This window comes from Peromyscus maniculatus, chromosome 12, assembly GCF_049852395.1.
Source record: "Peromyscus maniculatus bairdii isolate BWxNUB_F1_BW_parent chromosome 12, HU_Pman_BW_mat_3.1, whole genome shotgun sequence".
NCBI classification, from domain to species: Eukaryota; Metazoa; Chordata; class Mammalia; order Rodentia; family Cricetidae; genus Peromyscus; species Peromyscus maniculatus.
Window position 1 is genome coordinate 27433916 of NC_134863.1, and position 22258 is coordinate 27456173.

Sequence of the window (22258 nt, forward strand, 5' to 3'; positions counted from 1 at the left end):
TGCCTGCCAACTGTGCGGTGCTGAGTAGTGTGGTTGAGGACGGTACCAGCCGAGTGACACGCGCGGAGGGGCTCGAAGCCCAGAGCCCTAGGGCGTGCTGGCCACTTAGCTATTTAAAACAAAAAAACACAAAAACGAACATGTAGTTTTCCGATGGCTTCTTCGGGGTCTCGTTCCTCCGTCACAAGCACCCCCATGCTCTAGGAGCCGAGTGGAAAGGTTTGGAGGAGGGCGAGCCCCGCCCCCCCAGCTCTTAGCTCCCGGCTCTCCCACGACTTGCTGTCAGGCAGCACCGCGGGCACCTCTGCTCCGCGGTGATTGGCCAGCGGCGGGGTCCTCGCGGTCGTCCAATATGGCGGCGCCCAGTGGCGGTGTGAACTGTGAAGAGTTCGCCGAGTTCCAGGTGATGAGGTTTTCCTCACGTGGCGAGCTGGTCCGGCCTTTTGTCCCCAGATCCTAATTCGCGCTTTGGCCTGGGAGGGAGTCTAGGCAAATTGTGGGGAAATCTGGCGGTTCCGAGCTTTTCTTTTTTAGGGGCACCTCTGGAGGTCATGGGGGCTAGGGGTGGCCTTGGAGAGCGAAGCTGCTCAGGGCAGGGAGGTGACTGAAGTCCTCCGGCTCATTCCGGAGTGTTGAAGCCGAGCTCGGAAGCCGTGGGTAGGGATTGTAACAGTTCAGCACTTCCCTGAACTTAGTGCCCAGCTTCTGCCAGTCCTCGCCCACTTCTGAGTTGAGCTTTTGTGGGAGAGGAAGAAGTGAAAGAAGCCTTGTTTAGCTGATAAACCAAAGCATTTGGCATGGTGCCCTGTTTCGGTGAGGCAGAATATTTGGAAGCTTAGAGGAAGGGTTAATTCTAATATCTGGTCTGTGCTATTACCTTCTTGATCCTGGCACTTAAGGGGAAAAAATGTATCTTTTTGTACTAAAAGAATCCAAAAATAATGATCTGGATGTTGATCAATTCGCAACGGAAGTTACCGGTGACGTGTTCTGTTATTAGAGTTGAATTTAAAAAAAAACACACACACAACCTTTAAAAGTGTATTTTTAGCTAAAGAGTGAAAATTCGTTTCACATGTCATCGTTGACTTACTTAGTTGTAATAATCTTAGTACTTTGAGTAGTTTGTAGGTAGTGGTATTCTTGAAGAAAACCTCATCAAATCAATTTATTTGACAAACAATTTTGCCAGGAGATTTAATAATTAATATCCGAGTTAAAAGTCAAAACACCTGATTCCCCAGAACGGGCCTTAGTGTGTCTTTAAACCTCCTTGTAAATAAGCATTTTTTTTTTTTTTGCACTTCTTCACCGATAGGACCAGAACATCCATGAAAATGCTATAATAATGTAAAATGTTACGACAACTTTTAATTTTAGATGAATTTGGTAAAATTGTAAGACATGGTTGACTGGAATTCTCAAATTGTTAATCAGAGTTTACATTCTTAAGAGCTGTTAGATCATTTTGTATGTAAATCTCCTAACTATGGAAAGCCCTGCACTGAATACCAGGGGAAAGAAACTGAAACTTAAGGTATTTTGTTTGTTTGTTTTATTGTAAATATTAGGTAGCATTTTACCCCATAATTACGAGGTGTTGAAAGAATTGTACTGTGAATGCTCTTGTAGCCATTGTCTAAATTCTGTAGTCAGTGATTTGCTATATCTGCCCTGACCATATTTTTATTTTATGTGCACTGGTGTTTTGCCTGCATGTATGTCTGTGTGAGGCTGTCAGATCTTGGAGTTATAGACAGTTATTAGCTGCCATGTGAGTCCTGGGAATTGAACCTAGGTCCTCTGGAAGAGCAGTCAGTGTTCTTAACCTCTCTAGCTCTGACTATATATCTATTTATTCACCTCTCAATCCATTTAGTTTACCTTTTAATTTGAGGAGTTTCAAAGTCAGTTGCAAAAATTGAGTACTTTTAAATAGGCTGCATGCATATCATTATTTGGAGTTCAGTGTTTACTTACTAATTTGGAGGGCTATATTTTGCATATGATGTAGTCAACAGGTATTTACAAGTACTTGTCATAGTTTGACGCTGACATATACTTGTAAGGCAAACTTCTATCAACATCAAAATAGAAAAGTTTTCTGATGGGCTTTCCTGGACAATTTCTGTGCCTTTCTGTCCAGTTCCAACTATTAGTTTATTCTGGTTTTGTTTTCACACAGCTGTGTGTTTTCAGCTTAAAAGGTTTTTAAAGAGTTTTAACTTTATATCTTCCCACCCCCTGCATTGTAGCACTCCCAGAAAATACCCTATCTTCAAAGTGAAATAGAATCCAAAAAAGAAAATGTAAAATTGAATGCTTCAAATCTCATTTTAACATACATTTGAAAATTTATTGGGTACTTTTTTTAGTCTGCTCGAGCTACCATAACTATTACAGACTAAGTGGCTTAAACAACAGAAATGTAGTTTCCCGAAGTTTTGGGAGATTGGAGTTGGGTTTAATTTCTGATGAGGTCTCTTTCTGGCTTGCAGATGACTATTTTCTCTCCATGCCTTCACACCTTTTCTCTGTGTCTGTGCAGTTGGAGCAGGGTCACTAATGTCTCTTCCTTTTCTAATAAGGACCCCAGTTATGGCAAATTAGGGTTCCTGCCCTGTTGACCTCCACTTATGTATGTATCTGTGTATGTATGTATGTATATCTTTGACAAAATCTCACTGTTATAGAGGCTGGCCCCAATAACCTTGGCTCAAGAAATCCTACCTCAGGCTCTCAAGTAGCTGACATTGTAGATGTGCCTGGTTGTGACCTCCATTTAACTTTCATTTTGGAGGGGGTTTGTTCGAGACAGAATTTCTCTGTAGCTTTGCGCCTTTCCTGGAACTCGCTTTTGAGACCAGGCAAGCCTTGAACTCACAGAGATCCACCTGCTTCTGCCTCCCCAGTGCTGGGATTAAAGGCGTGTGCCACCACTGCCTAGCCTTTCATTTCTAAAATGCTTTAGCGTTCACTCCAATATACACAATTTAGCCACACCAGGTATCTACCAGCTACCAAGCTTTAGGAGATACCATGGTGGAAAGGGTATAACATGAGGAGCTTTAAGTGAGGATTCAAACCTGTAGAAGACACTGGAGCTATGAATAAAATGCCTAAGAGCTCATAAAGAAAGAACTCAAGAGGTCACAATTGAATTGGGCCTTAGGTAATACTTGTTGAGTTCTAGGCAGAGGTAATAGCATGTGGTACATTTCCTGTACAGTCATGCACTGCTTAACAGTGGGGATATATTCTGACAAGTGTGTTACAGGTGACTTTATCTTGCACATATATGAACATAATTAAACCTTATATAGGTTTAAGTCAATCCTTGTCATGGCTTCTTGATACAACTGGGATGCAGTAGACATGTCTGTGAAGCTGTGTAAGTAGAAAGAGAATACTCTAATGATGGAAAGTATAGCTCCATAAGTACACAGACCAGTAACAGTCATTTATAACCATTGTCAAGTGTTACACTCTGTACATGATGACATTTGATACACTTTTGTACTGGGCGTGGTGGCTCACAACTTTAATCCTAGCAATTTGGAGGCAGAGGCTGTGGGATTCGTCATTTTTGCGGCTTTGGGATGTCTCCTTTCATGAGTAACTTTTGTGTCCTTCTCTTCTGAATTTAGAATCTAAGCTATGTGCAAGATCTAAACGTGTGTCAGTCCTTTCAAGAACCTGATCCTAAAGTTTCTCTAGACAGAATCTTTGACTTGTACTTTTATCCCCAGATGCTTCTCTCCCACCTCCCCTTCCATATGGGTCATGTATTTAAACCCTCGTTCCTTAGGCCTGACTTGTTCCTGAACACATGTCCTTGTCAATTCCGTGCTTCCTGCCTGCCCCTGTCACTTTGAAGGACCTTCCTTTCTCTCCAGCTGAGACCCAGGTCATATATCGCTTGGACAGAATCAACTCACTGTTCCTTTTCAGAGTGTTTTCTTTCTATTAGGAATATTTGTTCGGGTGCACATAATTGATTTGGGTTGACTTTAAACCCCCAGCCTTTGTCCTAGGTCCTCCTGGAGGTGACATAAGGGCTTTGATGCTTCTTCCACTGGAAGGAAATGGCCCTGGTGAGATGTTTATAGTCTTTTCTTATTCTTTCTCCTTTTTCGTAATCTATAAAATTTAATAACTTAAAATTCTCAATCCTGGGGCAAGTGTGTCATCAGTTCAGATATTATTTTTTATTTCTTTTTAAAACTACTATTGTGTGAATGTGTGCGTGGTGGGAGCGTACAGGCCGTGCACGTGTGGAAGTCCGAGGAGAGTTTGTGGAGTTGTGTCTCCTCCCACCTTTCTGTGGGTTCCAGCATTGAACCAGGTTGTCAGACTTGTGTAACTTGCACCTTCACCTGCTTGGCTCTGTGCACTTAAGCTCCCTGTGATGGTAGAAATGTCCTACATTTGTGCAGTCTTCATGTAGTATTGGTGCTAACATGTAGCTCTTCAGCTTGTTAATATGCTGCTGTAATTGAAGGTTTTAAGAATTATTTATATTTTATCTGTATGGGTATTTTGCTAGCATGTAAAGGGCATCAGGTCCCCTTGGAACTGGAATTAAAGACAAAGGTTAGTTCCCATATGGATGCTGGGGATGAACCTAAGTTCTCTGGAAGAGTAGTCAGTGCTCTTAACCACTGAGCCACCTCTCCAGCCCCCATAACTGAAGGTTTTAAATTACAAATTTCAGTTTAAATAACCTCACATGCTAGTGTCTGCTGTATCAAAAGCCCGACTTTAGATCATAGGTTGGTGATCCACTAGAACACAAGAAAGGAGGAAGATAGTCTACTTGGCAGCCCTCATTTGTAGATTCTGTTGATAAGATTGCAGAAGTAGTGGGTGGGTTCAGGGCTAACAAGATACTTCAGCAGGTAAAGTGCTTGCCCCACGAGCCTTGTTATACCTGAGTTGATTCCCAGAACCTGTATAAACATGGAGAGAACCAAATCCACAAAGCTGTCTTCTGACTACATGCTCACCATGGCATATATGCACCCCCCTACACTAATACATTTTTAAAGAGGTAGATTCATTACCCAATTAATGCAAAGTACCTAATTAATACAGACGAAAATTGTTGTGTAAAGGCGTGAATAGTATGTCCACATTGTTTTATTGGGAGGATTTGTTTATCATGATTAAGTTATAGCCGGTATTCAAATGCAAACGTGGTTAAAGTTCAGCATCAATAAAAGCTCATCAACTGTTAAGCTGCATAATCTTTTGCCTGGATTGCTGTGTCACCCTTCCAGCCAGTCTCCTTACGTCTGTGCTAGTGTCCAGTCCACTCTCTAGGCAGTCCTTTCAGGACACAAATCTGGTCATATAGTTTCCACCATTCTTAGAGCATTTCACTCATTTTCTGTGCTTCTCAGAAAATATTAAAATCCTGCAACATACCCTCCAGTAGTGAGTCTCAACTTACACTGTGTTTTCTCATGTATTCAACGTTCTCTTTTAAGTTGGCTATCATGAGGGGCATTCCTGTAGTTCTTGAGCTCTTAATGATATTAAACCTGCTATAAATTTCCATCCCAGTTTATAACCCCCAGACTGTACTAGGCAAGATTAGTGGTTATTAAAAATACCACCAGGACAGGGTTACCTAAAGACATATTTGGTAATTTGTTAATTGTACAGAAATATTACATTGTATGGTTTAAAAACAAATCTTTAAAAAATATTTATTTATATGTGTTTTGCCTGCATTTATGTCTGTGTACTACCTACATGTGCCTGGTGCCCTCAGAGTCTAGAAGAGAGAGTGAGATTCCTCTGGAGTTACAGATGGTTGTGAACCACCATGTGGGTGCTAGGAATTGAACCTGGGTCCTCTCGAAGAGCAACCAGTGCTCTTCACCACTGAGCCACCTCTCTAACTCTAAAAACTAATCTTACACAGCCTTATATTTCAGTTTTTATTTCAAAGGGATGAGTTGTGTACAGGGGGTTAAATGCTTTGTAGACAAGAAAAAAACTGTTAGAATTCACCTACTCATCATCATCCTCTTCCTCCTCCTCATCTTTCTCTTTCTTGATCTTTTCTGCCTTGATGATGTCAAGGAGACACTGTCTTGCAGTGCTCTTCTCCATCCTTGGGCTTTTACATTCTTCTGACATCTTCTCTGTGGTGTCTGAGCCTTGGAGTGAGTGGTACAGATTTTAGGACTAAGCAGCCAGTAGTCACCTATTGTCAGGACTTTGGCCCACTGCAAAAAGAAGCTTCTCTGATGAAGACAGAACAGCACTAGTCTATGAGTATAAACCTAAGTGTTTAAAAGACATCTTAACAACATGTTCATTTAGCAAAAAGAACAGTAGTAGGCTCCCTTTTAGGGGCCATGACCTTTAGCAATGGTTTCTTAACCAAGGTTACAGTACCCGGTATGAATTCTGCGGAGCAGGTCTCAAATCCAATCAGGAAACAGTTGGTTATGTCTTGCCTGGCAAGTTGTTATTGTAATTTATGAGGCCCACAGCGAGGCAAGATTGTTCATGACTTCCCTAGGAGCCTTCATAGCACCTTTTGGCACTGTGAAAGCTAGTCAACAGGGAGAATGCTTTGTACCTAGTCCCATCTTGGTGTCTTCAGCAATTGGGTCTTACCATGTTGTCTGCTGGGCAGCCAAGAGTAGTGATAATAACTTGTATTATTTTGGGGGCCTTTAGGGCCTCACTGCTTATAGTAGGTATCCTACAGTTGGCATTGGGATTTTTATATAATCTGTGGCTTCTGGGAAGACCATTATCTACCCACCCATTCAGGGTACCTCCTTTAAACACCCCCCCCCCCCCCCCCCCCGCCAGACAGGGTTTCTCTGTATAGCCTTGGTTGTCTTGGAACTCACTCTAGAGCAGGCTGGCTTCGAACTCACAGATCCTCCTGCCTCTGCCTCCCGAGTGCTGGGATTAAAGGCATGCGCCACCACTGCCCGGCTCCTTTAAACTTTTAAAAAACAAACTATATTTTTAAATAACTTATAAAGTAGCTTCCAATCGGGAATTTTCCTAAGTCTTAGTTTGGGCTAACACTTCCCTTTAGCCTGTCTTCTGCCTGCCTTCCATCCTGCTCTAGCTTAAACCCCAGGCTTCTCCCCTCGACTCCCATATCCCTTGTGCCCTACTGTCCCACCTCCTTCTCTCTGATGTCCCCTTTCCAGCTTTCTGTCCTCTGCAGGCACCCCAGTTAAACATGCTGGTGTAAGATTTGAAGCTAGAATCTGCACACAAGAGAGAACATCTGGTCTTTGTCAGGCATTTCTTCGTCTCCCTGCCCAAAATAGCTCTGAGCCCCAATTTGATCATATCTCATTCCATGAGATTATCTCTCTCTTTCCCACAGTACTTCTCTATCTGTCAGCAACCCCATACAGTGTGAGTTAGTAGAAGGATGAACTCTGGTACTATCACTGCTGTACTATTCAAAGGAGAAAGTTGCTGAGAATGTTCCTGGCCAAAGAAAACCATCCAAAAAGTACAATTGGAACCCGGCCTCAGAAGATAATAAGTTCACTGTGTACAGAGGAAGAGAATTTGAAGGAGGTTGTTAGAGGGGGATATGGAAAAAAGCAGTCCTGTAGAAGGAGGTTAGGTTGCCTTTGTCTGCTACATTTTCCCCTCCTAGAGACAGGATCTTGCTATGTAGCCCATGCTGGCCTCCAACTCATGATTCTCCTGCCTCAGCCTCCTGAGTGCTAAGTTCACAGGCCTGTGTCACCACACCCAGCTTTTTTTTCCTCTTTGACTCAACAAGTGACTCATTATTTGGAATTTACTATTCATGAACATACTACTACTACATTATATGGCATACTATTTGAAATGGTAGTTGCCCAGGGACTATGTTGAGATTGTCCCCTAAGAATTATGGTTTGCGGAGAATACTATCAACAAAAGTAGACACAGGAAAAGGAGACAAAGTAATGGACTTTGTGTTATTTGCCTGTGGCGTTTCCTTGTTTTCAGTGTTTGTTTTGTTTATTATTTGGGGAAGGGAATGCTTGTGCAATGGCATTCAAGTGAGTGGAGGTCAGAGGTCAGCCTGTGGGAGTGGCTTTCTCCTTCCAGCATGTGGTCTGGGGAGTGAACTTAGGTCATCAGGCTTGCCAGCAGGTGCCCTTATCTGCTGGGCTTTCTCACAAGTCCTTTCCTGTGACTTATTAGTCTGTGTTAGGAATATTGTGGAGGCTGTTTTGTTTCTGTATTGAGATCATGAGCAGGCTATTAACGTATTCAGCCGTTTAAGGTGAATTAGTGGTAGGACATAGTTTACATTACATGCTCTGATTAAATGGACAAAACGGTTATAATTGGCAACACCCTTGACTCCTTCACAGACAGTATTTATAGAATTATTAAAAATGTCTTCCAGGAACCTGGGAGACGCTTACAAATGGAGCACATGTTACATAGTATCCCAATTTCATAAAATATTCACAAGTATGTATAAAAAATAAACCTATTACTAATGGTTAATTAGTGGTTAATTACTAATGGGTAATTAAATGTTTTTTCAAATTTTTCTAAAAGGAAGGTGTATGTGAGGGGGCACAGTAAAGAATCACTGAAATGGCCACTTGGTAAGGTTAAGGGGAAGGTTCTTACTGTGAATAAGAGAAAAAGAAAGAAAGAAGACTGGTTATGACCAGGAATGGGGGAGGGGGAGAAATTGACAGAGACAGAGTGTGAGAGACCATAACGAGAGTTAGGGAATGGGGGGGAGAGAGGAAGATGAGTAGCTGGGAGGAAGGAAGGGCCAGGAGGCTGGTGTGGACTTGGAACTGTGAAACAAGCACCCCGAGTGGGGACGGAGGGAGCCCGAAGGCTGGTGGGCTCTGCCGCCATGTCCCTTCTGCCAGAAGCAAGAGAAACGACTCCTTTGGCAGACTGGAACCAATCTCACAAGTTCCTGCGGAGTGCTGCTGCCAGTAATCCTCTGTAGTCCAGCTTAAGCTCATTTCTAGATCTGTGGACATCCTGAGGCTTGACAGATGGTAACACTAATGATAAGGAAAATTTTTAATACATGAGAGGAAAAAATGCACGTGCTGGCTTCAGTCGGGTTTAGTTCGGCAAAGGAAAGAAAGGGGTGTGTTGGAGGAGATGGTCTGGTGAAGCGTCCTCTAATACGTGTCAAGGTTAAAGGCTAACTTGGAAATAATTGTTTTCTCAGCAGGTTTTCAGTGAAAGTGATGGTTTTTGTGTGGGGAGTATATAAAAAAAACAGAAGTGTAGCCCGGCTGTGGTGGCACACGCCTTTAATTTCAGCACTGGGGAGGCAGAGGCAGGAGAATCTCTTGAGTTTGAGCCCAGCCTGGTCTACAGAGTGAGTTCCACATCAGCCAGGACTACAAAGAGAAACCCTGTCTCAGAAAAACAACAACAACAACAATAATAATAATAATAAAGAGGAGCCGGGCAGTGGTGGCGCACGCCTTTAATCCCAGCACTCGGGAGGCAGAGCCAGGCGGATCTCTGTGAGTTCGAGGCCAGTCTGGGCTACAGAGTGAGTTCCAGGAAAGGCACAAAGATATAGAGAAACCTTATCTCAAAAAAACAAAAAGAAAGAAAAAAAAAGAGAAGTGTATACTGTTAGAAACTCAGTCCCATTTTCTGTTCACTGAAGACAGCCTGGCTCCTTTCGTGAGGTGTGAGAAGTGCCGTCTCACAGTGGGGCTGGTCTGTGCTGTGCAGGGCACCCAGAGCTCTCTCTTCGTTTCTCTTATGGGGCATGGTAAGTTCCTGGGGATGAAACTCAGGGCCTCTCAGGAGGTAGGCAAGCGCTCTACTACTGAGCAGCATCCCCAGCCACTCAGCAATAATAAATCACTTTTGGTATTATTTTTCTTTGGATTGGGTTTTTGTGGGTTGGGGACCTTTTCCTGGAAAGTAGAGCCTTGAAAAATGTGAACCAGGGTTACTAAAGAAAAGCTAAAACTAATTCTTACTTGTTCAGTGAATTAAAGAAAATTTGCTTTGTTTTTAATCACAAAAGTATTTCCAGCCATAGTTTAGGAAGTCAGAGAACTTCGGGGTGAGGCTGGCAGTGTGCTGCTTCCCGTCTGTGAGCTGCCTGGTTCTGCCCATGCAGGACTGGAGCAGTGGCACTCCTGGTTGTGGAGAGAGAGCCTGTGGTGTGCAGCTCGGAGAACCCCTTTGGCTGTGTGCTGGAATTGGAAGACACGGTTTGCTGGGTATCATTCCAGACAGTGGGCTTCACTGTTGCGCCATGAAGCTAGACTCAGCCCTCTGTTAGAATGACTATTCCCTATCCTACCCAGTAGCCTTGTGATAAAGACGCTTCGATTGTGCTCTGTTTGGCTTGTTTTCCTCATATATGAAAGAGTTGTAAAAAATCCAAGACTTTTTTTCTTTTTGCTTAAATATTTAATTTTCATCACTGAACACTTCATTGAGATTACATTCTTCTTTTTTTATTTTAAATATATATAGGAATTACTCAAGGTGATGAGGACAATTGATGACAGAATAGTACATGAATTAAACACTACGGTTCCAACAGCTTCCTTTGCAGGGAAAATTGATGCCAGCCAAACCTGTAAACAACTTTATGAGTCTGTAAGTGTATCTTTTGAGTTTCTCTTTTGTGGTTCTTTGATATCTTTCTTTGCAGACAAAAGAAGAAGTTAATTGACTTGTATCTGAACTGTGAAGAGCTCATGTCATCTTTAAGTTTCCTTGTGGACACTTGAAGGTTTCTACAGCCCCAGACAGTGTGTGGCATAGGCACAAATCTGAAGAAATGGTTGGAAAGAGTAGGAGCAGAGTTGTTTTGGCCTATGCATGCATGGCCTTTTGCTTAAATAGACAGTATTTATAACCATAAGGACCTTGAAACAGTCAAGACAGGAGTGAGAGAGAGAGGACTTGAATGAATGAATACCAAGAGTCCAGGCAGCTAATGGCAGGAAGAGTGAAAAGCCTTCACATTTTTTATGTCAGGAATGGAAGCATGTGGCAGAAAGGGCTGAGAAAGCCACAGATACTAGTAAATCCCCCTTCCAGATGTGTTGACGCCTCCGGGGTGGGGTTGCTCAGTACCTGCTTGAGTCCTCTTTGGAATTTGCAAAAGCAAAAGGAAATGGTGGCACAGCTCTACTGTGGCTTGCTGCTGCCCTCCATTAAGTTGGAAGTTAAGTTCAAATAGCTCATGCCTTTTTATGTTCTCACCCACAAGTTTACTGTGTGGATTTCTAGTTAGAGGAAAGCCATTATTTAAATCCCCAGTACAGTTTTCAGGTGTGGAAAAAAGTCATTTTGTGGACAAACTTATTTATATGAATTAAATTTAGAACACTACCTACTGGCATCTAGGTTGTGTTGTTGTGGTTTTTTTTTTTTAAGTATGTCATTCTGTTGAGCAGTCAGGTAAATACTGTGGTTTTAGGAAATTGGATGATGTGTGGTTAATAAAGATTTAGTCACTGAGTGAGGGTGGGTCCAAGTCCTAACGAACCATGAGATGTTTGACAGTTCCCTTATGTCTTGGTGTCTGACTAAAGAAGTGATCAATATGTGATCAATTTAGGATGCTCTCCTCCTTCCTGCTACCTGTATGATCCCTACTGTTCAGTTCTTCCCATTTACAGTCTTCTGTTAGCAAACTGATTGGTAGTATCATGCTTAGCAACATGAATTCTAGGACTAGATCAAATCTCACATCTGCTGCTTCCTAGGGTGGTGACTGAACATTTTGAATGACTTCCTTTTGCCTTAGTTTCATAGAGTTGTAGAAGATTAGTGAACCAAGAAAGCGCTGGTCTATGTATTTTAATATGCTTGCCAAAGTCATTATTATTGGTCATTATTTGATTTTAAATCATGCTGCTCTGGAGATGGAGGCCTGCAGAGCGCCCAGCCAGTAAGAGTCACTAAGAGCTTTTGTTGAGTGTTGTCTCCTTCGAGGAGTCTGGAACATCCAAGTTGCTGCTCGCAGTCTCCCTGACTTACGTTAGCTCCTGGTCCAGCTTTTGTGACTGAAGAAAACATTTGCGTTCCCTAATGGTGACCCTTCTTTATAGGAAAGGATATAGGAGCTCATATAAAGCATGAATTTAGAAATTCCAATCTCAAAAGTAAAAATTAGATAATTCCACAGGTGTGAATGTAACAGGATCTTGAACCGTGACCGTTACACATTGCTACCCAAGACAGATGGAGAAAGGCTGTTTACTGGATGGTTACTCTAAGAAGGGGTTATTAGAAATCATTCTGTCAGCTCTCCTTGCAATCAACAGACAAAACTGATGTAACCACCAATGTGTGCCTCCGGTTTTCTTTATCAGTACGTTAAGTTTTTGAGAAGACCTTTGATGGCATAGTCAAATAACATTCTTTATGTTTCTTTGATGTAACTAAGGTATTCTCCACATCACTTAGTGCACAGCCTCTTCCCCTTGTTAGCAACAGGAGACTGAAAACAACCACAAAAGACAGAAAGGAGAGCCTAGCAGCAGGTGTTGGAGGGTAGATGTAGGGTCCAGGAGCACAGTCGGGGAGTGGCGAGGAGGGTAGATGTAGGGTCCAGGAGCACAGTCGGGGAGTGGCGAGGAGGGTAGATGTAGGGTCCAGGAGCACAGTCGGGGAGTGGCGAGGAGGGTAGATGTAGGGTCCAGGAGCACAGTCGGGGAGTGGCGAGGAGGGTAGATGTAGGGTCCAGGAGCACAGTCGGGGAGTGGCGAGGAGAGCAAGGACAGGTGCAGGAGGCGGCAGGGAAGCCCAGCTGGGCACTCGGAAAGGAGGAGTGGGAGTCCTGGCCTGGATTGTGGAAGGAGACAGCTGGCCTCGTCCTCTGTGCTTCCCAGGCTTTCCCTCTTAACCTGCTGTTCGGTGATTCGGACAATCCAACATGTTCTCTTCTAAAGATCCAATTTAAAACATCTCTGAAGTCTCGATTTTTTTCCTAATACTAAAATCTAACAAGTTAATGTGATTTCCCTCTTTTCATTCCTTTGTCCTTTAGTTGATGGCAGCTCATGTCAGTAGGGACAGAGTTATAAAGAACTGTATAGCCCAGACCTCAGCAGTAGTAAAACATCTCCGAGAAGAGAGAGAAAAGAACCTGGATGACTTAACGTTATTAAAGCAACTTAGAAAAGAACAGACAAAGGTAAGTTGAGCAGACTTTTTGTGTTGAAGGCAAAGATTTCCCAAACATAGTCTTCAAAATAGAGTTTTAATATGCAAAATTTCAGGTAAGTTATGGTTATTACTTTTAAAAATGACCAGGACAGGGTTGGGAGAATGGATCAGTGGATAAATTATTTGTTTTGCAAATATGAGAACCGGGGTTTGGATCTTGACAACCTCTGTAAAAAATTGGGTGATAAGGGCTTGGAGAGATGGCTTAGTGCTTAAGAACACTGGCTTCTCTTCCAGAGGACCCAAGTTCGATTCCGAGCACTCACATAAGCTCACAACTGTCTATAATTTCGGTTCTAGAAGATCTGATCTCCCTTGCTGGTGTCTGCGGGCACCAGGCATGTACATGGTATACAAATATGCAGACAGAATACCCAAATAAATTAAACCACCACAAAAGAACCTGGGTGGCGTATCAGCCACCTGTAATCACAGCCCTCCAGAGGTGGGCAGGAGGCTTCTGGGCAAGTTGGCTAGCTAGACAAGCCAGAATTGGCTAGAACCAGGTTCATCCAGAGACCCTGCCTCAGTGTTGTCTAGAAAGGACATATGTCATAAACTTCAGTCCTCCACTCCAATGTGCACACTTGTGTTCACACACACACACACACACACACACACACACACACACATGAATGCACACATGTATAGGAGAGATGGCCAGCAGAGTAATGGCTTGTTATCAGGAGGGCTTTATACCACACTTAGATGCAATACAGCAGCGAGAGGGAAATTAACATGGAATTGTATTTTATTTCTATTCCTGTGACGTTTTCCAGTGTTAAAGACAAAACATCATTGCTGACCAACCCCATATCAGAAGCTCTGTGAAAAACATCTGTGCCTGCTTACTTGAAACATTTCTTCATGAATTTGAATTTGAAAATATTTACCTCTTTCATTCTGTAAGAGTCTGCTGAAATAGAATACAGATTCCTTAAGTTCTAGCTATTGCCCTCTTGAGCCATAAAAACAGTGCTAGTTGAATGTAGTCAACACCTCAGTGTGATGTCCACCCCGCTCTGTAGACAGCAAGGGTTTTGGCCCTCTCTAGATTACCTTTCTACACTTAACAGCATCCCTGCAGTGGTTTTACTTCAGAGCATATTTTGGTCCAGCTAAGTGGCAGATAAGGATGCCTGCTGCCAAACCTGAAGACCTGAGTTTGATCTCTGGAACCCACATGGTGGAAGATGAGAACTAATTCCCATAAATTGTCCTCTGACCGCCAGACCTGCTCACTGTGGACAGACAGACAGACACACAAACACACCCCACACAGTAAATGAATGAATGGATGAATGAATAAATAATAAACAAGTGTGATTTTAAAAGTCAAGTGCTCACTCAGGGATATGTGAAAGGAAGCTTGCCCCCCATGTAGTACAGGTAATGAGGCAGAATCATTGCTCTGTAGCCCTCGTTTGTGGCTTATCAAGGAAACAGTTGTGCTTTGGTGTTCTGGGAGTCAGTTCCAGGACCCACCCTCTGCCCACCAGGGAGACCAAAGTCCACAGCTTCGCGAGTCCCACGTGGAAAGTGGCTTAGTGTTTGCATTAACTTCCTCCCTTAGCCTCCCTTGTGTTTTACGTCATTCACCGATTGCTGACAGCAGCTAATATAGAGTATTCAGGTTTGCTACATGTGTGATTCTCCCCCAAAATATTTTTGACCCCCAGTTACTTGAATTCATAGATTATACAGAGAGCTGACTATAGTGTATTACATGGAATACATTGCCATCCTTTTTTAAAGGGAGTTTTAGGTATCACTGTAATTTCATGTAATTCCAAACTTGAGAGAAAGGTGCAAAGCAATGTGAAGAGCTCCCATGCAGAATGTTCGCCTCGTCCCCTTGCTGGTGACAGCTTTACAGTCTTCACCTTCCCTCCCGCTCACCTGTGTGCACATGCGTACTCTCCTCTGGAGGATTCCGGGCACTTGTTAGATATGCTGGGTTTTGTTTTCAGTTATTACTTGTGTGTGTGCACCCTCAGAGGACCACTTGGAGAGGTGGCTCTTTCCTTCCAGCACTTGAGTGCCTGGGATTGAACTCAGGTCATCAGACTTGGCAGCAAGCACCTCTGCCCATTTGGCCATCTCACTGGCCCCATTGGCTGTTTCTCAATAACAGGGACTTCTCTTCCATGACCACCGCACAATTGTCAATACAGTTGTCTACTTAAGAGAGCACAGTGGGCCGCTTATCGTTCTCGTGGGTCAGGTGACTGAAAAGGCGATGTGGAACTTGCTTTTTTAAGTAGTTGTAGAACTTGGTTGGCGTTTGTTTAGCAGATTTAAGCAGCTGCACGGGGGCACACAGTGAGTGGGCCAGGCCGCTGTGCTTTCTCAGTTATTCTGCTAATTCAGTGTTTCCCTGGAGACAGCCTCCACCTGTGTTTGTGTCTCTCTTGGTCCATGAATACGGCTCAGGTCTCTGTTCCATACTTGCTTTTTCATCGGGCAGTGATTGGTATCTCCAGATGGTGAACTTGTTAAAATAGCTCTTGTCTCATCCCTTGATAGTCAAGATTATTTGTATATTATTTTACAAAGTTGATCAGGGCCTAAGCTGCTTTGAGATTTCTATTTCTTGAGAGCATGACTGCAAACCTGTCCTCCACTATCAGAAAAGGTCATCCTTTCCAACTAATTCATCAGCTTAACTAGTGAAGGAGGAAAGGGACACAGGCTGAGCCATCCAGATAGCCCAGTGGGTCCTGCCTGGCCAGGGGTGGTGTGAACATGCAGCAGCCATATCACCCTGACATCCTGGATTTTGTTAAAGATGTTGACAGGGCATGTGGGGCAGGACTGCTAATTCATATAAGTCAGAGTAGAGCTCCCCTTGCTAGTGAAGTACAAAGTTCAGCTAAGCCCTAGTATTCAGGAGTGACTGTGTCTGTTTGCTCAGCTCTCACATCTGCCCCTTTGCCCTCAGTGCCTGGAAGGCGTGGCCACAAGGACTGCAGGGAGGGGGCTTGGAAGCGATGGGGAATAAATGTAAGGTCTGCTTCCCAGGCAGTAGGGCACCCGTGAGTAGTGCTGCGGCGGGTGGGGGATGCGGCTGTGTATCTTCCTGTGTGGTTATGGGCTCTGCAAGAGAGGCCTTCAGATGTGCCGGCTCTGAATCTCTCACTCGCTGAGCATGAGAGACACCAACTGGCATCTCTAGTCACAAGCCAGTGAGTGGTTAGGATTTAATAACCTTTAATTATCGAACATACCATCTTTAAGACTCATCCTCCACAAACTTTGTACAACCTACTCAAGCCTTTTATATGTTAGGGTTCCTGTTTTTATATTTTCCATCTAGGAAAATTCCAATTTTCTTTTACTATATAAAATCCTTTTTATCTAAAACAATCTCATCCTCATTCCATCCCCCTTTTCAAATATGAGCTAGTTTATTCTGGAGCTAAATATGAGTGCCCATACCCTGGGAAACTTGGAGCTAGATCATCCCAGGTTTCATGTTCCAACATGAAAGCAATTTCATGCAGGGTTTTTTTTGGGGGGCGGGGGGGGGGGGTTGAGACAGTGTCTCAGTGTAGTTTTGGTGCCTGTCCTGGATCACGCTCTATAGCCCAGGCTGGCCTCAAACTCACAGATCCTTCTGGCTCTGCCTCCGGAATGATGGGATTAAAGGTGTTCGCTACCACCTCCTAGTTCATGGAGTTTTTATAGTAATAGAACCAAAAAAAGTTTTTTCTTTGTAACTTTTCTTAACCAGAAGTTCCCTCAGATTTACCACCTCCTTAACATTTTTCTGACCTACTTATTGTTTCTTCTTTAAATAAGAGCTGCATCCAAATCATATATGTGGCACAGTGTGGCAAATTAAGATTATTTGTACCTTATTGGTATCAAATTTCCGTTTTTTTGTTTTGTTTTGTTTTGTTTTTTCCCCCTTTTTCTTTCTGTTGCTCGTCTTAGGCAAACTTCTTAACTTCTTGGACTTTGTAGTACCCCTCCAGAGGTGGGAGTCCTATGGAACTTGGGAAATAGAATTTTTCCATCCCCACAAGCACCTGCAGATGTCTGTACCTTCAGCAGTCAGCACTCTTTGTAGACAAGAGAGGGCAGGACAGAGCCGGCCGGGAAGCTTGCTCACATGCTAGCCTTGTCACCGCAGTGGTGGGTGCGGAAGATGTTTCTTGTCCTTGATGTGGCAGTGGACAATGGGAGGCCAGGTTTCCGAGTGCATCCTCGCGTCTCCATCATCCCGTATGTGACACCGTCAGATTGGGAGCTCCCGGTATCCAGCAGGAATCAGTCGGGGAAGCTCCCTTGAGGCAGTCAGCTCGAGTTCCCATTAGGAGTCCCAGGCAGAGCAGAGTGTCCCCCGTGACATAAGAGATTGTAACAGGTGGAGATAATGTGGAGATAACCTCACCAGCTGGGCCCTCACAGCCCAGCAGGAGCTAGCTCCCTGAGGAAGTGGAGGCAGTCTCTGCTGGAGTTCCCAGGGAGCTTTCTCTCCACGGCTGAGCTCACCACTCTCCACTGCAGGCCCTTTTCTGTCCTGAGATAAGCAGTGGGTCCTTTAGAAATGGTTTCCTTTCGGGTGTTTTCAGGGAAACTTTTCACTCTTGGGCTGCTTTGCTGTTCTTCTCCTCCCTGTCAGAGTTGGGCAGGCCAGCCCATTCCTAGACACGGGGCCTTGGAGGATGGATAGCTTGAGATAGACATGCTGGGGTCTGAATTGTGGAGGGGCAGTGCTTCCAGGACCAGTGTCTCAGAGAGCTCAAACAAAAGGGACAGTTTACTAATATAATGTTTATTACACGTGCTCTTCTAAATGTTATTTTATCTTCATATTGGATGTGATGGATGTCATGGATGTGGGTATGGTCGCTTATGCTGGTGTGTGTGAGGCCAGAGGTTGATGTATTCCTCAATCGCTTGTCCACCTTATTTTTTAAGGCAGAGTCTCTTACTGAACCGGGAGCTTGTAGTTTTAGCTAGATTGGCTGGCCAGCAGTTCCCCGGGATCTGCCTGTCTCCACCCCACTCCCATTCCCCAGCACTGGGGTTATAGTTTTAACTCTTTACAGTTCAAAATTTCTGTTTTTTTCCTTTCTTACAGTTGAAATGGATGCAGTCAGAACTAAATGTCGAAGAAGTGGTAAATGACAGGAGCTGGAAGGTAGGAAATAATGTTGGTTCTGTAGAGAAACTGAACCAGCAAGGGACAACTGGAGAGGGGCAGGAAGTGTAGGACAGAGGACCCGGAACACTGAGGGTGATGAGTGCTGTTAACTTCTGTGTGGAAGCACTACAGCTTACAGGCAGGCAGGATTCTGTGACCTACTACAGAGCGGATTGCATACGTCCTGTGGGTCTCCTGACACTAATTATGGCATATACATATAGTCAGAGTTTTTAATTGTAGTTAGCTGAGAACTTTCAAAGAAGTTATTTGTTACAATTAGCCTTTTGTGCAGTCACTTTCCCAAAACCAGAGTTGCTGGCATTATTCTGTAATTGTGTCAGTTAATATTCATTGAGTCTCATAAATGTAATCACACAGGGAACATTAGTAGAGAGGAAACACTCAGGTAAAAAAGTTCCAGAGAAGGAAAGAACAGGTGAAATGAGCTCCACCACACTCTAGCTGGATCTCTCTGACCTTAGAGACCAGCTGCTGGCCACTAACTTCTGACATTTAGTAACTGTTTATCTCTTCAGTTTTGTTGTAGAAATAGTTTTGTTTCAAAATTTTCACACACACAAAAATTAATCATTAAGCAGAGGTGATGTTTTGGCATCTTGGTATATAACCATCCAGCTTTTTTGTAATGCATGTTCAGACTTGTTAACTGTTTTTAAAAGTCATAAATGAAATCATCATCTACCTACTTGTAGCCAATGTATTTCCTGTGTCATTACATAATTACATCCACCTTTAAGAAAAATACAGCATGTGAAGGCATGAATAAATTATGGACTATAAATTGGCTGCTTTATGGCATTTCTTTATCCTGTCTTCCTTGCCAAAATGTAGCCTATACTTGTCCTTGCACCAGCATAGGGCTATGCTGCTTGGAAGATTTTTGGCAATGTTTATCTATGCATACCTTCTCTGAAAAAGTCATGTTATTCTGGGACTATGATGGGAGAGGGGTCTGGTGAATATCTGGCTTTAAAGAGCCAGTCCAGAGGATTTCAGCGCGTGGAAAGTGTGGTAGATGGTAGAGGGAGTGAACAATTTTGTATTTGATATCCCAAGTGTTCCTCAATATGATGGGATTACATTCCCAGTAAACCTAAGTGTTCCCAAGACACTCAACAGTGGACTACACTTAAGTATCAAGAGAGAATATTCTTCTGTGTTTCATTAGCCCACAAAAACAAAAACAAAAACAAAAACAAAAAAAAAATCAAAATTTAGCCAAAATACCCATGCTTATAAAAAATTAGACATTGTTAATGTATATAATGGAATTTTTTGTCTGAATCTGTCAAATGTTAATGGACTAGACATTGTTAATGTAATTCTTGACTGTATGATGGCCTGTAACTTCAGCACTTGGGAGACTGAAGCAGGATTGTGAGTTTGAGGCCAGCTCGAGATACATAGTAAGTTCAAGACCAATATTAACTACAAAGCAAGACCTTGCTTCAAAAACCAAATTCAAAACAAACACAGTTATTAAAGGGTGTTTAATAAAGATATTACAGTGGCCAGGTGGTGGCTCACATGTTTAATCCCAGCACTTGAACTCTGAGTTCAAGGCCAGCCTAGTCTGCAGAGCGAGTTTGAGGACAGCCAGGGTTACACAGAGAAACCTTGTCTTGAAAAAAAAACAAAACACAAGCAAATAAAGACAAAATGGTGTCCAGTGAACACCTGCCTCGTGCTCTGAGGTCTTCCACATGGAGGGGGACATACTTACAGATGCTTATGTCTTCTCTTATATTGAGTGTGTCTCCTTTGTTGACAACAGAAGTATTCTGTATGTGTTTTTCTTAACACACATCAGAAATCTTTCCATGTATGAATGTTAATAACTTACGATTTTTAAACCTTTTACTCCCATGAGTGGCTCTACCAAGATTTTTATGTAGCATAGCCCCATTTAGTCATGGGCATTCTCTTAACACTACATTGTTTCAGATTTTAGGAAGCAAGGTGAACAAAACAAGAAATACATAAATTCACATAATTTAGCAGAAGACAGGTCCAGCCAGCAAATGGCCGTTGAAATTGTCTAGTCATCGTGCTTAATTTGGTGTGCTAAAGAAACTTACTGTTTCCTGAGCCTATTGACCTAGATGAGATGGTAACATCCTCCTAACCTATGATCTGGATTTACATCCTGGTTTATACAGGATGACTGGATGACTTCTCTTTCTGTTTGAACATCGTAGGTGTTTAATGAACGCTGCCGAATTCACTTCAAGCCTCCAAAGAATGAGTAGAGAGAGTTGTTTTTTTTTTTTCTAAAGACCTGGTCATCTCATCAACTAAGCATGACAGATGTCAGCAGGGCAGGCTCCCGAGGATGGTCTTCGAGCCAGAAGGCCAAGGCCTTTGGTTGACTTCAGCCCCTTTTAGCCAGGACCTCAAATCTAATTCTCATAATTATAAAATAATCAATTGCTATTTTATACTGATTCTGTAAAAATGTTTTGTAACTATTAAAATAATTTTCTGACTCCGTGTATATACTTATTTGGTGGCTTTGCAAGTTGAGAGAGCAGGTTCTCCAGGTCATTGTGCCTGCTTGAGTTTCACAAATGGATTGGAATGGATGTGGACCTCTTTAAAGGGGCAGAATCAGGTGGAGAGGGGGTTAGTGGTTAAGAGCACTGGCTGTTCTCGCAGAGGACAGGTTTGATCCCAGCACCCACACAGTACTCACAACTGTGTATAGCTCTGGTCCCAGGGGATCTGACGCCCTCTTCTGACCTCTTCTGATTAGCAGCAGGCACACATGTGATGCAGTCATACATGCAGCCAAAATACCCATGCTTATAAAAAATAAAATGAATCAGGCTGGATCCTATATATACAAACAAATTCTGATTTTTCTTTTTAAAAAGGGGCATTGTGACAGGTGCCTGTAATCCAATCCCCTGGGAGGCTGAGATGGCCAGCCTGTGCTGTAGAGTGAGAACCGGTCTCACAAAACAAAAACATTTGAGTCAGGCTGTGGTACTGCACTCCTTTAATCCCAGCACTCGGGAGGCAGAGGCAGGTGGATTTCTGTGAGTTTGAGGCCAGCTTGTTCTACAGAGTGAGTTCTAGGACAGCCAGACGATACAGAGAAACCTTGTCTCAAAGTACAAAACAAGAGCATTTATCTAGTTTTTACATATAAAACTGCTTTGGGCTAGAATTGTTTTCTTGATAGTTTCTCATGGATACAAAAGAGAAGCATCCATGGGAAGGGGTAGATGACTAACAAGAGCCCTGTTGTTGGGTAGAGGGCTCCACCAGTGAAGGAAAGTACATGGTAGGGTGGGGTATTAGCTTAGAGGCCACAGAACAGACCGTCACAGCTTCACTGCTTAATGTCATACTAGTAATATTTGCTGTGTCACAGTCCTAGGCTTCCAAAGTCCACACAGGTTGGACTGGACAGGGTTCTTTGCTCAGGGTGTGGGAGCTGAAATCCAGCTTGGAGTGAGACTGGCGTTTGTCTGAGTCCCCAGGGAACACTGCTTCTGAATTCCTTGAGCTTGGTGGCAGGGTGTAGAGTGAGTGAGTTGTAGAAGCCAAGTCCCTGTGTACCTGCTGGCTGTGTGGTACCATTCCGCCAGAGGCCACCCGCATTTCTCAACACAGGGCAGTCTCTCTGACTTCCTTTTCTGCCGTGAGCCAGACAAGCTGCCTTCAAAGGGTTTGTAATCAGCTCGCCCACAGTGCTGCTTTTCTTGAACTCAGTTGGTTAATCCGCACATGACTTTTGTCACGTAATGTAGCTGTCACAGATGTGATTAGCAGGACATAAGTGGTGCCAGTTTGGATTCTGTTTACAGTCGCCATCTAAACTCAAGCCACATGGCTCGGGCTTGTCTGGCTTCTGGTAGGCCTGAGCCTGCAGCGTCTCGACCTTCATCA

At 43.4% G+C, this 22258-nt stretch overlaps 1 protein-coding gene across 7 annotated transcripts; it reads left to right on the plus strand.

Moving 5' to 3' along the window:
• The first annotated feature begins 2 nt into the window (after positions 1-2).
• Positions 3-20849, plus strand: Mix23 (mitochondrial matrix import factor 23). 7 transcript variants are annotated; one of them, XM_006975705.4, is made up of 5 exons: positions 248-403; positions 10480-10605; positions 13010-13156; positions 18278-18337; positions 20563-20849. In XM_006975705.4, the coding sequence occupies exons 1-5, from the start codon at positions 353-355 to the stop codon at positions 20611-20613; spliced, it is 435 nt and encodes a 144-aa protein (XP_006975767.1). In that variant the 5' UTR covers positions 248-352; the 3' UTR covers positions 20614-20849. The 7 variants fall into 7 exon arrangements, with proteins under 7 accessions (XP_076404929.1, XP_006975767.1, XP_076404928.1 ...); XM_076548813.1 differs by lacking the exon at positions 248-403 and adding an exon at positions 573-813; XM_042259263.2 differs by lacking the exon at positions 248-403 and adding an exon at positions 876-1537.
• Positions 20850-22258: the final 1409 nt, after the last annotated feature.

Excerpts from the sequence above, each read along its gene's own strand:
- Mix23 (XM_006975705.4), top strand. The coding sequence starts at position 353 with ATGGCGGCGCCCAGTGGCGGTGTGAACTGTGAAGAGTTCGCCGAGTTC. Across the intron at positions 10,606-13,009 it reads GTAAACAACTTTATGAGTCT|TTGATGGCAGCTCATGTCAG; the intron begins GTAAGTGTATCT and ends TTTGTCCTTTAG. Across the intron at positions 18,338-20,562 it reads TAAATGACAGGAGCTGGAAG|GTGTTTAATGAACGCTGCCG; the intron begins GTAGGAAATAAT and ends TGAACATCGTAG.